We start from the raw sequence: 13,255 nt of genomic DNA, 5'->3' as shown, positions 1-13,255 counted from the left end.
ATATATAAATTATTATTATATATATTTGCCCAGCAAAACTGCATGCACATTGTTCTAAATTACCCAGCTAACCAGCTGTTGTGGGGGCAGAATCAATACCGATAATGTGCCGATACCGAGTATTAGGGCGAGTTCTCGTCCAAATGTACCGATACTTACTTCCTTAGGTGGCTATGCGGCGTCTCAGGGGGGCTGTGCGGGCTCTCGCTGTGCAGGGTCTAAGGAGGCTGTGAGGGCTCTCGTCAAAATGCCCAGTATTGGCACAGCTACCGGTATCGGTAATGGCAGGTGAGGCTCATGCTCCCTGGTTTGGGGGTGGTGTTTTTTTGCCGCCCAAGGCTGCCCAAGGCAAATGTCTTGTTTGCCTTGTGGTAGATACGCCTCTGCTTGGACATATATTTTTATAGCTGATATACAGGAACCTTTCACTGGAGAACTGATAGGGAACTTTCAGTAGAGGCTGCATGGTCTTCATTACTGCACTAAGGTCTTCATTGACCTTAGTGCAGTATGTTGAATAAGTATCCCCCCCAAAAAAACAAAAAACAGAAGAATGTCTATCTATACATAGCAGACTCTGACATATGCACATTTCACAACCAAAGTAACCATGAACACAACAATCTTACCATCATCATCCTTTCTAGTTCCACTTCCTGCAACAGGTCAGCAAATTCTTTAAAGGATTCAGCTGAGAAGACAAAAAAAAGAGCGAAAACCAGACGATCAGTGCAGTCTACGTTTTCATTATTACAATGCTACTTCCACATTGAATGAGTATTGTACGCTTTCCATGAAGGACCACAGACGGGTCCCACCAACCAAAACCTTTTCATTGGCAGAGGCTTGTGTTCATTAGATAGGCAGACTACATTCTGTGATATCCTCATATCCTTCTTTAAAGCCCTGACGGGGTCATCTCTCTGCTCACTCTGCCCTCTTCTCCTGTCGGCTTGCTCCAAATTGCTGGAGCAATACAGCCTGATTCCGAACACGCCGCCAACCTGTGATTGGACCACGAAGATAAGGTCATTCCTCACCCTTTTGGCTCAATTCACATATTTTTTTAGGTGTGTGATTTTCAATTCTCATTGGACTTGGCTAAAAATGACCCACTTTTTAATAAGTATCATTAACCCGGCATTTTAGCATATTGAACTCAGCTTTTTGTGTGTCAGGTGCTATCAGACGTGAATGCGGGCTGGCAGCGTGGAGGAAACCCACTGGCAGGGAGCAGTCTGAAAGGTCCGAAGATAATGTACCAAGGGGCAATCCAAAAGGGGTAGTCAGGATCAATCCGGGTCGAGACGGGCAGCAAAGGGTCAGAGGTGGTGGTTGGTCCAAGGTCGGTACACGGAAGATCAGATGGGGGTTCAGAAAACAGGCAGTAAGGCACACAGGAAAGGGAGCTTCGTCGGTCACACCATAAAGGTGGAATAACTCAGCAACAAGCCAGGGCTCTGGCCAGGTTTTTATAGCCAGAGGGTTTAAGTTTGCCCCCCTGTCACCGAGGCAACTAGGAGGCTTTCCTCCCCGAGAGCAAATGGCAGGCGAGAGGTGGTATGTGTGGGCTGGGAGCCTCCCCCAGCAAGGCCCACACCTGAGGCCTAAACGGGCGCAGGCGCGCTATGCGTGCGCTCCCGGGGATGCGAGCGCAACCCGTGTATTGCGAATGTGCGCGGCTCGTGAATGTGCGTGCTCGTGCATGCGCACCAGCAGCCCGGGTGCCAGTGGTTCTGCCAGGCTGGAGGGAGACCCGTGCCCGCTGACCCTGCGTGGAGGTAACACCCTTGGTTCCCTGACATTGTGACAGCAACAAAATCCAAACTGGTACCAGAGTTATGACCCTCCATCTCCCAGTCTAAGAGCAGCTGTGCGGGGGTTTAAGGCCTCCATAGAAGGCTTGAATTTTGGATGATTCCTGCTAAATCGGCCAAAATTTGAGCTTTGGGCGGCCCCACTTAACAAAAGGTGGAAAACTATTGGATGAACAGCAGCAGCATCCTATCACACGCACCCAGGTAGCCACGGGTGCCATGACTGCCCAACACAAATGCCAGAAGTGGAGACTTCCCCATCCACAATGTTAGCATTGATGGGGGGAAATCAATGGAGGTGCGTGGCAACGCCACTATGAAATTTGGTAACACATTCACCCAGAACTCTCAGCCAGAGGGGCTGAGAGGTTCTAAGATGCGAGTACTTTTGCAGTGAAGAAGCTGGCTGTTCAGTTTCTTCCAGGTTTTCCGGACCGTAGCCGGATGAAATCTCTAGTCCTGGGGCCAGGTGTTGCCATCGACCATTCTAGGAGGATCAGCTGGCTGAGAACAGCCTTATTAGGAGTCTGGACCAGAGCTCAGCAGGAGTTGTGGGTTTGCAGGAGGCACATGGCCACAGACAGACTCTGCTGCGTGCTGGGAAGCACATGTGTGACAGCCAGGGAAGGATGAGTGAGGTCGAGAGGGTCAGTGCCACCCAAGGGACCTGTTGGACAGAGAGAGAGTCAGAGACCTACGAGGGGTGAGCAGTGTGAGTGTCACAAAGGTGTGTGCTGAGATGCTTGTTGCTGAAGACTGTATTTGCTGAAAAATTCGGTAAAGTCCTGAGACTAATGCACCGGGAGAATATGGGACAGCCAAAGGTTGTTGAGACAGAAACACAATGTTTTGGTGAAAGTCAAATGAACTGTTACATTTCATTATGCTGAAGAAAATCGGATTATTATGATGGTGCAATAGCCAGCCTGCAATGGGCCAATTCGAATTGCAATAGCAGGCTGGCTACTGCACCCGCCCACTGCTTGCTGCGCCCTCCTCCCAGCATGGAGGAGAGAGCTATGGGATCCAACCAACTAATCGATAATGAGAAGAGTTGACAACAATTCTCATTATCGATGAATCGATTAGTTGGTTGCAGCCCTATTATGTGCAGTGCATGGATTGTTGGCCTTTGTGTGAATAAAATACCGTCCTCTTATGTTAAAGATGGCTTCAAGAGTGGTCTCTTAGCGCTCACCATTGTGCTAAACTCCCCAAACTGCCACAGTGTTTAACCCCTTCATGACCAGTGACGTACAGTGTACGTCACTGGCAGCGGGCCCGTTTAAGCAGACTCCCGGCAGAAACTCTTTTTACACTGTCCGCTTTACAGTAGAAGCGATTCTGACACAAATGTTATATTGAGTTGCAGTTCAGCGAGTAAAAAAAGTATTTGACCCCCTACCAACCAACAATAATTCTGGCTCCTCCCACAGACTGGCCATGTGGTTCACAGATGAGTCCTGTCACTTTAAAAGGTCTTGGAGATCTTGGACAGGCAAATCGTACTCTCGATCATCGCAAGCCCGCCCCCGAGGGGAGGGCTTGCGATGACCGCAATGCTGAACGGGCAGTGTGCGCACACCGGCCCGTTCGGCATTTGTCTCCCGAACACCATTCAAACCAGCCGAAAATCGTACGATTTTCGGCTGGTTTTCTAGCGTGCTCCTTAGACAAAAGACGTGTGACCGTACAGTAGAAACGGTTGCACGTCTTCGTTCACACTGCTCGATTCTCGTACGATCGCAGGATTTCCCGCGATTCTCGTACGAGAATCGAGCAGTGTATGGGCACCTTAAGAAGGTGCTCCTAACGACAACTCGTTATGTATATAAAAGACACCAGTCCACAGTATCTCTTCCATTAATTCAAACCTCACCACCATGGGCAAGACCAAAGAGCTGTCAAAGGACGTTCGGGACAAGACTGTAGACCTGCACAAGGCTGGAATGGGCTACAAGACTATCAGCAAGAAGCTCGGTGAGAAGGAAGCAACTGTTGGAGCGATTATTGGTAAATGGAAGGAATACAAAATAACCATCAATCACCCTCTGTCTGGAGCTCCATGCAGGATTTCGCCTCATGGGGTGAGGATGATGAGAAAAGTGAGGGCTCAGCCCAGAACTACACGGGAGGAGCTTGTGAATTATCTCAAGGCAGTTGGGACCACAATCAACTCGCGGTATACTGAGCTTTGGGTGATGGGAGGATGCTAATTTGTGTCCTCCCGTTACCCTTAGGAGAACTATGAGGAAAAGCCCTGACCCCATAGTTCTCCTTTAGGAGACATCATTTAAAAGGAGAACTATGGGGTTAAGGCTTTTCCCCATAGTTCTCCTTAGGGTAACGGGAGGACACAAATTAGCATCCTCCCATCACCCAAAGCTCAGTATACCGCGAGCTGTAGCTGGCGGTATACTGAGCTTAGGGTGACGGGAGGACGCTAGTTTGTGTCCTCCCGTTACCCTAAGGAGAACTATGGGGTCAGGGCTTTTCCTCATAGTTCTCCTAAGGGTAACGGGAGGACACAAATTAGCATCCTCCCATCACCCAAAGCTCAGTATACCGCGAGCTGTAGCTGGCGGTATACTGAGCTTAGGGTGACGGGAGGACGCTAGTTTGTGTCCTCCCGTTACCCTAAGGAGAACTATGGGGTCAGGGCTTTTCCTCATAGTTCTCCTTTAGGAGACATCATTTAAAAGGAGAACTATGGGGTTAAGGCTTTTCCCCATAGTTCTCCTTTTAAATGATGTCTCCTAAAGGAGAACTATGAGGGGAGTGAAAAGCACTCCCCTCATAGTTCTCCTTTAAAAAGGTGCTTTTCTGATCCACCAGCGCTGACTGGCGGAACGGACGGGGGAGGGGGCGGGTACAGCTGTCTCTGCCTCTAGATAGGCAGAGCCAGCTGTCACTCACGCAGCTGGGCGGATCCCGTCATCTACGTCGGGATCCGCTCCGGCTGCGGCGTCTCAGTATACCGCGAGCTGTAGCTGGCGGTATACTGAGCTTAGGGTGACGGGAGGACGCTAGTCTGTGTCCTCCCGTTACCCTAAGGAGAACTATGGGGAAAACCCCTGACCCCATAGTTCTCCTTTAAGGTAAGTGCTGACATTAACATTGCGGGGGGGGGGGAACAAATTTGACTTTAATGTCACTTTAAGTCATTTTCAGGCCTAAAATGTGGATTATAACATGTAAACAACAAAAAAATGTAAAAAAAGGCCTGGGTCATGAAGGGGTTAAAGATGTCGCTCCAATGATTTTACAGGGAAGTGGAAATAGTGGAAATAATGAAAATAGAATTCGTTAGCATAACGTCCATCTGACTGAATATCTGTTTCTGCGAGTTCAATAGGGTCTTTCAGTGTTCACGCATGACTCATATAATTGCTATAAAATTCGGGTACATTTCATCTGAACTGGCAGCCATTCGGGGCTCTTACTGAGCACAAGTCGGCATTATGTCACCGGCAGCGAAAACCCTCATCTGGGGAGAGAATTTCTGTGAAAGATTTCTCAATGTTATCACCATCTGGTGGTTTCAAAAAGACGCCTTCTCAGAGTAGAAGACTCGTTGGGGAAGACCCTTCTCCATTCACCCGGCCTGGGCCCCTTACAGGGAGTGTGGAGCACTGCAGCTGGATGATTGTGAGTCATTGCTTGGCACAGGTACAGGGGGAAGAGCTCTGCAACATCTGTTGTTAACCCAAAGAGGGTTCCCCCGAGGGGCGCACGTCAAGGAACTGTAGCCTTCTCTGCATAAAGAGAAAGCAGAATGGAATACTATGGAAGCCTCCCCTTACCTCCTGAGTATATCGGGGAAGAGAACTAGGAGCACAGCTTCCCATAGAAAATACATGCAAAGTAGTCACTTCAATGCATGTCCAGGTTCGTTTGAATGCGTTTTTGATGCATGTTCATGCGTTGCAGTGCATTCCATTCCAGACCAGACAAAATGAGACATGCAGTATTTTACTGGTCTGGAATGCGCTGGTGTGAACAGAGGCCAGAAATAGCATAGGGATACATTAGGATGCATCTTGGGTCCCTGGAAACAATCTGGTCTGGATGTGGTGTGAATGGGCCCTAACGGAACCTGTTGATCAGGCACAGGTTTAAAGCGTTGGCCTCACTGCTAATAAAGTCAGGTGTGCCCGGCAGAAACCAGAGCTGCATTGCTTTGCAACAACCGGCAGATGGCAAAGGTTCCAGGCTGATCGTTACAGCAACTGTAGGTCAATGCATAAGTCTAGTAGGTTTTTCCAAACGCATGGGCTGCCTTAACACAACCCATGCAGTAATGCACGGTAACAGAACAGCATAATGTGAAGCAGCCCCATAACTAAGAATTGTACAGAGGCGAGTCCACAGCGAATACAAGGTGGAGCCGCTTACAGTAATGTGGTGAGATGAGTGCTGAGTCTGCTGTGTTACTCAAAGCTCCATTAGATTTACATAGGTGGGGTTTCGGATCCTGCCCAGCGTTTCGGGAAATGTTCCTAATTATACGCATTTTGTTTTAATCACAACCTATAATTACAAGCGCGAGAGAAAGAGAGAGACAGAGATATTGAGGGATCAAGAGAGATATTGAGGGATCGAGAGAGAGAGAGAGAGAGAGAGAGAGAGATAGAGAGGGATTGAGGGATCGAAAGAGAGAGAGATTGAGGGAGAGATCGAAAGAGAGATTGAGAGGGAACGAGAGATTGAGGGAACGAGAGAGAGAGAGAGATTGAGGGGGATCGAGAGAGAGAGAGATTGAGGGGGATCGAGAGAGAGATTGAGGGGGATCGAGAGAGAGATTGAGGGGGATCGAGAGAGAGATTGAGGGATCGAAAGAGAGAGAGAGATTGAGGGATCGAAAGAGAGAGAGATTGAGGGATCGAAAGAGAGAGAGAGATTGAGGGATCGAAAGAGAGAGAGAGATTGAGGGATCGAAAGAGAGAGAGAGATTGAGGGATCGAAAGAGAGAGAGAGATTGAGGGATCGAAAGAGAGAGAGATTGAGGGATCGAAAGAGAGAGAGATTGAGGGATCGAAAGAGAGAGAGATTGAGGGATCGAAAGAGAGAGAGATTGTGGGATCGAAAGAGAGAGAGATTGAGACCCCATTCACATTGAGCGACTTATCGCGCGGTAATTCCCGCGATATCGCGGCAAATTACCGCGCGATATCGCGCTCCAATGCAATCCAATGGGGCAAAGGGTCCTGCTGTCGCGGGTCGTGTGTCGCTACAGCAGGACCCTTTTTGGAGCGGATTTAGCCGCGATTCAAGCTTGCTCAATGCAAGCTTGAACGCGACGTCGCGCGATTTGCATATCGCGCAGTGGGAACGGGGCCTGAGGGATCGAAAGAGAGAGATGATCGTTTTTAATCCCACAAATCTAAAAAATAATCATTAGCTGCAGCCCTAGTCTGGACAGCTTCGAGAGATCGAGAGAGGCCATCCCTCGAAAATTGTACATTTGACTTAAAAGGAAAAGTATTTCGGAGGGGCGCACACTTCAGTACAGCACGCCTCCGCTTTGAACCTCTGCAATTATTTAATGATATTTCACATATTTGTAACGTAGACTTTTGGAATATTTCCATGTAACAATTCTACATTGCGGTCCAGGACTTGAACCCCAACCGACGTTGGCAAGTTTCATTGTGATGGGATCTCGTCTCCATCACTTGGGTCTTTCTTACCAATGTTGAGTTCATCGTCCGTTAAGGTGTCCCCGATGAAGTCGAACTGGAAGCTTTGCAAGGTCTGGGCGAACTTCTGGACAGCACTGGAGTAGCCTGTAAGAGAAGAGAATATTTGGAGCACTCAGTCAATTCTGCGCTCTTACTAGTTATACATTAACAATGAATTAGACCAAAGTCAACATTAATGGTCAAAGACTGATCATTTCTACTCGGCAATCTCAAGCTGAAGGAGATAGTTTTCCCACGGCGGTACACTGAGAACCAATGTCTAGACCAGCCTTTCAAAGTGTGCCATGGCAACCTGGGGTGCCTTCTGGATTCCTCAGGGGTGCCTCAAAATCATGAGATGGTAGGATGTGAAGGGGGGCGACTGAGGACTCTGGTGTGAAGGGGTCACAACTGCTTGCAAGAACCACATGCACTCCTGTAACCTTCCAATGGTGGTGGTGCTCTGGTGATCACACGGATGGCACCGTGCAAAACTCAGAATAGTCTCAACTGGTCACCAGCACACACACAGATTAATTTAATATCTCTTAGATATGTTTATTAAAGAATGTCACGACATGCCATTAGAAGCTTCTAATGACATGTCGTGACATTCTTTAATAAACATATCTAAGAGATATTGAATTAATCTGTGTGTGTGCCGGTGACCTGTTGAGACTATTCTGGTGTGAAGGGGGGCGGCTGAGGACCCTGGTGTGAAGGGAGGGCGACTGAGGACCCTGGTGTGAAGGGGGGGCGACTGAGGACCCAGGTGTGAAGGGAGGGCGACTGAGGACCCAGGTGTGAAGAGGGGGGGGGGCCACTGAGGACCCTGGTGTGAAGGGGGGGCGACTGAGGACCCTGGTGTGAAGGGGGGCGACTGAGGACCCTGGTGTGAAGGGGGGGCGACTGTAAGGAGGTACTCCAGGAATTTTAAAAACTGACCATTGCAGTAGGTCTACCCCACACCGCAAGGGCTATGTGCTAGTTTGGTCTAGGGGCTATTATAAAGTCACCTGATCCTCAGTCTTGCTTGCCTGCTAGATGGCTCCCCTCAGCCTCTTCTCCCCCGGGCTCCAGCAGTCTAAGGACCCGTGACGCCATCACGTCTACTGAAGGTACACTGGCTATGAGGATGCCGAGGAACATACCACAGCCAGCGCAGAGAGGAAGAGAGGTGAGCTTTGACTGGCGCAGAACCGAGGATGAGGGGAGTATATCTCCTGTATTCCAGTCTCTAGAGAAAAAATGAGCAGTTAACCCTTGCAGTGCAGGGGGGAAGTCCCACTGCAAGGGTTACTTTTTACAATACCTGGAGTTCCTCTTTAACAAGCCCATCTAGTCCCATCAGCCTCCATGGAAAGTAGATGAACAAAAGGCAGACATGCTTGACGTTCAGCCTGTGTGTCTACAAAGGCCTCTTCCATAGATACAGTGGAAGAGTAACGGAAGCCACCCTACAACAGGAAGCGTGTTATCTGCAAGATTACCAGGCCAAAATATAGGCGAAAAAGGCTCGTAAGCGCATCATATATTTCATTTTGGGTTTTGGGTTTAGAAATGCTTGTGGGACCTTTTATCACCCATGAAAATGTGTTGCTGGATGACAGCTGTTTGGCTTCCCTATAACAAAGCTGAGAGAAAAGTAGTTCTAGGTCTTTGTTTGCATGGAAAACATAACTGGAAGTCACAAAGCCAACTATAATAGACATATATGGTCCAAACCGTTCCTATATTCTTAGAAGTATAGAATACTCGAAAGGGGAACAAATCCCGTGACCACTGAAAATGGGAACTTTGGCACGTGAAATAAGCTGCCGGAGAACAGTATTCATAGCGCCAGGGTGGTTATGCTGTACCTGACAATATACATTCCTATGATATGTATATACACAGAAGTCATATGGCGAAACGTTTGTGAACGCCGGTCCATGGCACGTACAGTATATGAGCTTGCTGGACATTCCATTCCAAAACCATTAGTATGGAGTTGGCTCCTCAATGGCCATTACACAGGGCTCTGTGTAGGACACTCGAGTTCCTCCACACCAAACTGGTTTTTATAGAGCTGGCTATGTACACAGGGGACAGTCATGGTGGAACAGAAAAGGGTCTTCACCAAACTGTTACCACGGGGCTGGACGAGCACAATTGTCTACAATGTCTTTGTATGATGTAGTATTAACAGGACCCTTCACTGGAGACACTTAAAACCCATGATTTGGAGGGGTTCCATTTCATCCAGAAGGTGTTCAGTAGGGTTGAGTTCCGGGCTCTGTGCTTGACACTTGAGTTCCTCCGCACCAAACTGGACACAACATGTCTTTATGGTGCTCATGCATTAAAATTTAGTTGACTCCCCTTTACCACTTATAACATCCTCCACTCTTCTGGGAAGGCTTTCCACAAGATTTTGGAGGGTGTGTGTGAATTTGTCCCATTTGTGAGGTCAGGTACTGATTTTGGTTGAGAAGACCTGGCTCACAATTACCATGCCAATTCATCCCAAAGGTGTTCAGTAGGGTTGAGGTCAGGGCTCAGTACAGGATAGTCGAGTTCCTCCACACCATACTGGTCACACCATGTCTTTATGGAGCTGGCTTTGCCAGCCATAGTGGAAGAGAAAAGGGCCTTCACCAAACTGCGTCTCTGAAGGAGTGTCCATTGCCTACACAAATTTAGTTACAATAAGTCTCTCTTTCTCTTCTCAGAAGGACGGGAGGCATGGGTCCTTCTTGAGCACAATATTGGAACTGCTGGCCATCAATGACAGCGGAGGTCAGTAGTACCAGGAACTGAACTGATCCTGAGTAATGATGTACAAACCCAGCCTGCCTGAGTTCACCCCAAATTGCCAATCAGTTGCGAAGGAGGATTCCGTGCCCTTTGTGACATGTAGCTGTGGGGCAGGGAATTTCCCTGCTGAAACTGATTGGCCCAAAAGGGGGGGGCGTTAATCACAGTTTTGATGAGCTTGGGCAAATGCAGTGGGTTCACACCAAGGCCTGCTCATTACTAACCTTGAGGCTACAAACCTGTCATAGAGAACTCGATGTGTGTTTAGCACGATACTCCCATTGCATCATCTTTCATCTGTACGTCGATCTATCGGAGCGCCAAAGAACAAGATGGCGCACTTCAAAATTGATCTTTATTTATTAATAAAATATCACGAAACAGGCCAACATATTGCAAAGGACTTTGAGAGCCCTCCTCCCTTCCTCAGAACTACAAGTAAGGAGTAGGAGTATGATGAAGATAACAGGGTTGTTCATGGCCAGGAAGAAAGCCGACTGGAAATACATTTGGCTAAGAAACTCAACATATTCTGATATTAAATACAAAATCGGATGAACATTTTTTTCCATGGGAAAGTATTGTTTTGCAGGCCCTGGCCCCTACTTTTTTGGCTTCCTAGGCGAGGATGATGCCCTCCCCAACCCCGTCCAAAGCCTACTTGGATACGGACGTCTTCCATCCCAGAAGGCTTTGGGCCAGTCTTCTCTACACGGCACATGCGCCCGGCCAATTTCCCGACCACACTGTCCATGCACCACAGCAGGTCACCAGGGGCTCTCTGCAGGAACCAGGAAGAGACAGCCGACCCCCTAATGACATCAGAAGGAAGATGGTGGCCTGCTGCACCAAAGAGGAAGCTTACACAAGACAATGCTGTATTAGTTGGGCGTGCGTGTATGATTTCTTGAGGACAACCCAGCGGTAAGGAAGCGAAAGAGGGGTTAAGGTAGGGCAGGAGGGGGAATAAAATTGTGGCGCAAACAGGAGGTGTAAAGTTCCTCTTTAATAACCAATGTATTAAATACGTTTTTCATATACAGTATGTTACACAGCCGATCACATTTATCACTTGTCCCAAGCTCTGTGATTTTCACTTCTGCTGGACAGCTTGGTACGCATGCAAATGCGGAGAAAAATACATTTTTATATATATATAAAAATAAAAAACAGTTACAGTAATAATATATTTTTGTGATTTTTTTTTTTTTATTTCACATTCCCTTTAGAATCCGGTCCTCATCTCTCCAGCAGGGAGAGGGTTACCAGGGCCCCCTCAAGCACTGCATGGATCAGGGTGAAGGGATATTGTGGGGGAAGAATATCTCCCTTCCATCAGGGAGATCCCTCGCCTCCATCAATGCTGCAATGAAAAGCCTCATTGAGAAGGGGGCCCCCCGCCCCCCCAGGACACGGAGCTGAATGGAAACATTCATAGACACTCTACGTATCTAAATAAGGAACTGCTTCCCAGACACAGCGCAAGTATGAGGAACCCAACCGCCGGAGTACAACTGGAATGACCCAGAATGCACTTGACAAGCTTTTCTGCTGGTCTACAGCACCTAATCAGGGCTAGTAAGATGATACAAGTCCAGCCATGGATGGACCATTGCCCCATAAGTGCACCGGGCCACCAGATGGACCAATATTGGTGTTTGTTCAATGAGACAATTGTATATTGTTTTGTTGATTGAACACCAATATTACAAGGGTTTAGATTGGTCTGGTGCTCCTTCTGGACTTTGTATACATGGAGTCCCACCTTCGGGTCCCCCAGCCTCAACTGAGCCATTGGGCCCCATGTGAATTTGTTTGAACTTCTCCAACCATAAAACAAGGTATACATGGAGTCCAATCTTCGGGTCCCCAGGCCTCAATAGACCAGCCTCAATGGAGCCACTGGGCTCCAAGTGAAAGTGAATTTGTCTGACCTTTTCCAACGATAATACATTGTTTACATGGAGTCCAACCTTTGGGTCCCCCACCCTTAATGGAGCTATTGGGCCCCATGGGAATTTTTTGAGCTTCTCTAAGCACGAGGAGGCATTCTTTCTGGACTTTGTATACATGGAGTCAAACTTCGGGTCCCCCAGCCTCAACTAAGCCATTTGGCCCCATGTAAATTTGTTTGACCTTCTCCAACCATGATACATTGTATACATGGATTCCAACTTTGGGTCCCCCAGCCTCAATGGAGCCATTAGGCCCCATGTGAATTTGTTTGAGCTTCTCCAACCATGATACATTGTATACATGGCGTCCAACCTTCAGATCCTCCAGCCTCAATGGAGCCATTGGGTCCCCTGTGAATTTGTTGCAGCTTCTCCAACCATGATACATTGTATACATGGAGCCCAACCTTGAGGTGTCTCTGTTGAGGCTGGGGGACCAGAAGGTTGGACTCCATGTATACAATGTATCATGGTTGGAGAAGGTCAAACAAAAATCACATGGGGCCCAATGGCTCAGTTGAGGCCCCATGTGTCCCCCACTATCACACCCCCCTCATTAAAGTGAATCTTTCATTAACTGCACACGTCTGCATGAATGAAATGTATAGTAACCCACCAGGGACCACCTATAGACCAAAATATAACATTCAGGTGGAGTGGCCCTTTAACTCTTTGTACTGTCAAGTGTCACTAAAACCCGTCTTACAAGTCCGAATGCAATTTGCGCATTGAAGACCGGGGAGGGGGGCAGGAGGCGAGACAAATATTGTATGTAAGAGTATTGGTACACGCTGCAGGCAAGCAGGTTCCCTGAACAATACAAAGGAGAGGCTTCATGTAAGATCAGAACAGGTGATGGGATGCCAATCAAAGGTTACATTTCATTCCACCCAAAACCTTACATGCGAGCCAAGCTGTCCGGACTAAGGCTGCAGCTAACGATTATTTTCTTAATTGATTAGTTGCCCTCCCCCCCCATCTCTTTCTCTCCCCCCTCCTCTTTACC

General features: G+C 48.1%; 1 protein-coding gene across 1 annotated transcript in view; it reads right to left on the bottom strand.

Moving 5' to 3' along the window:
* Window positions 1–13,255, bottom strand: part of OPHN1 (oligophrenin 1) — an 86,427-nt gene that overhangs the window by 56,082 nt on the left and 17,090 nt on the right. The window contains exons 2-3 of the mRNA XM_018554738.1: window positions 7,508–7,603; window positions 630–691 (exon numbers count right to left, since the gene is read on the bottom strand). Of these exons, the coding sequence (XP_018410240.1) occupies window positions 630–691; window positions 7,508–7,603 (158 nt within the window). The remainder of the gene's footprint in view (window positions 1–629; window positions 692–7,507; window positions 7,604–13,255) is intronic.

Source organism: Nanorana parkeri, unplaced genomic scaffold (genome assembly GCF_000935625.1).
Source record: "Nanorana parkeri isolate BGI_ZX_2015 unplaced genomic scaffold, ASM93562v1 scaffold171, whole genome shotgun sequence".
In the NCBI taxonomy this organism is placed as follows: domain Eukaryota; kingdom Metazoa; phylum Chordata; class Amphibia; order Anura; family Dicroglossidae; genus Nanorana; species Nanorana parkeri.
The sequence above is the reverse complement of the archived record's forward strand: the minus strand, read 5'-3'. Positions and strand labels throughout refer to the sequence as shown.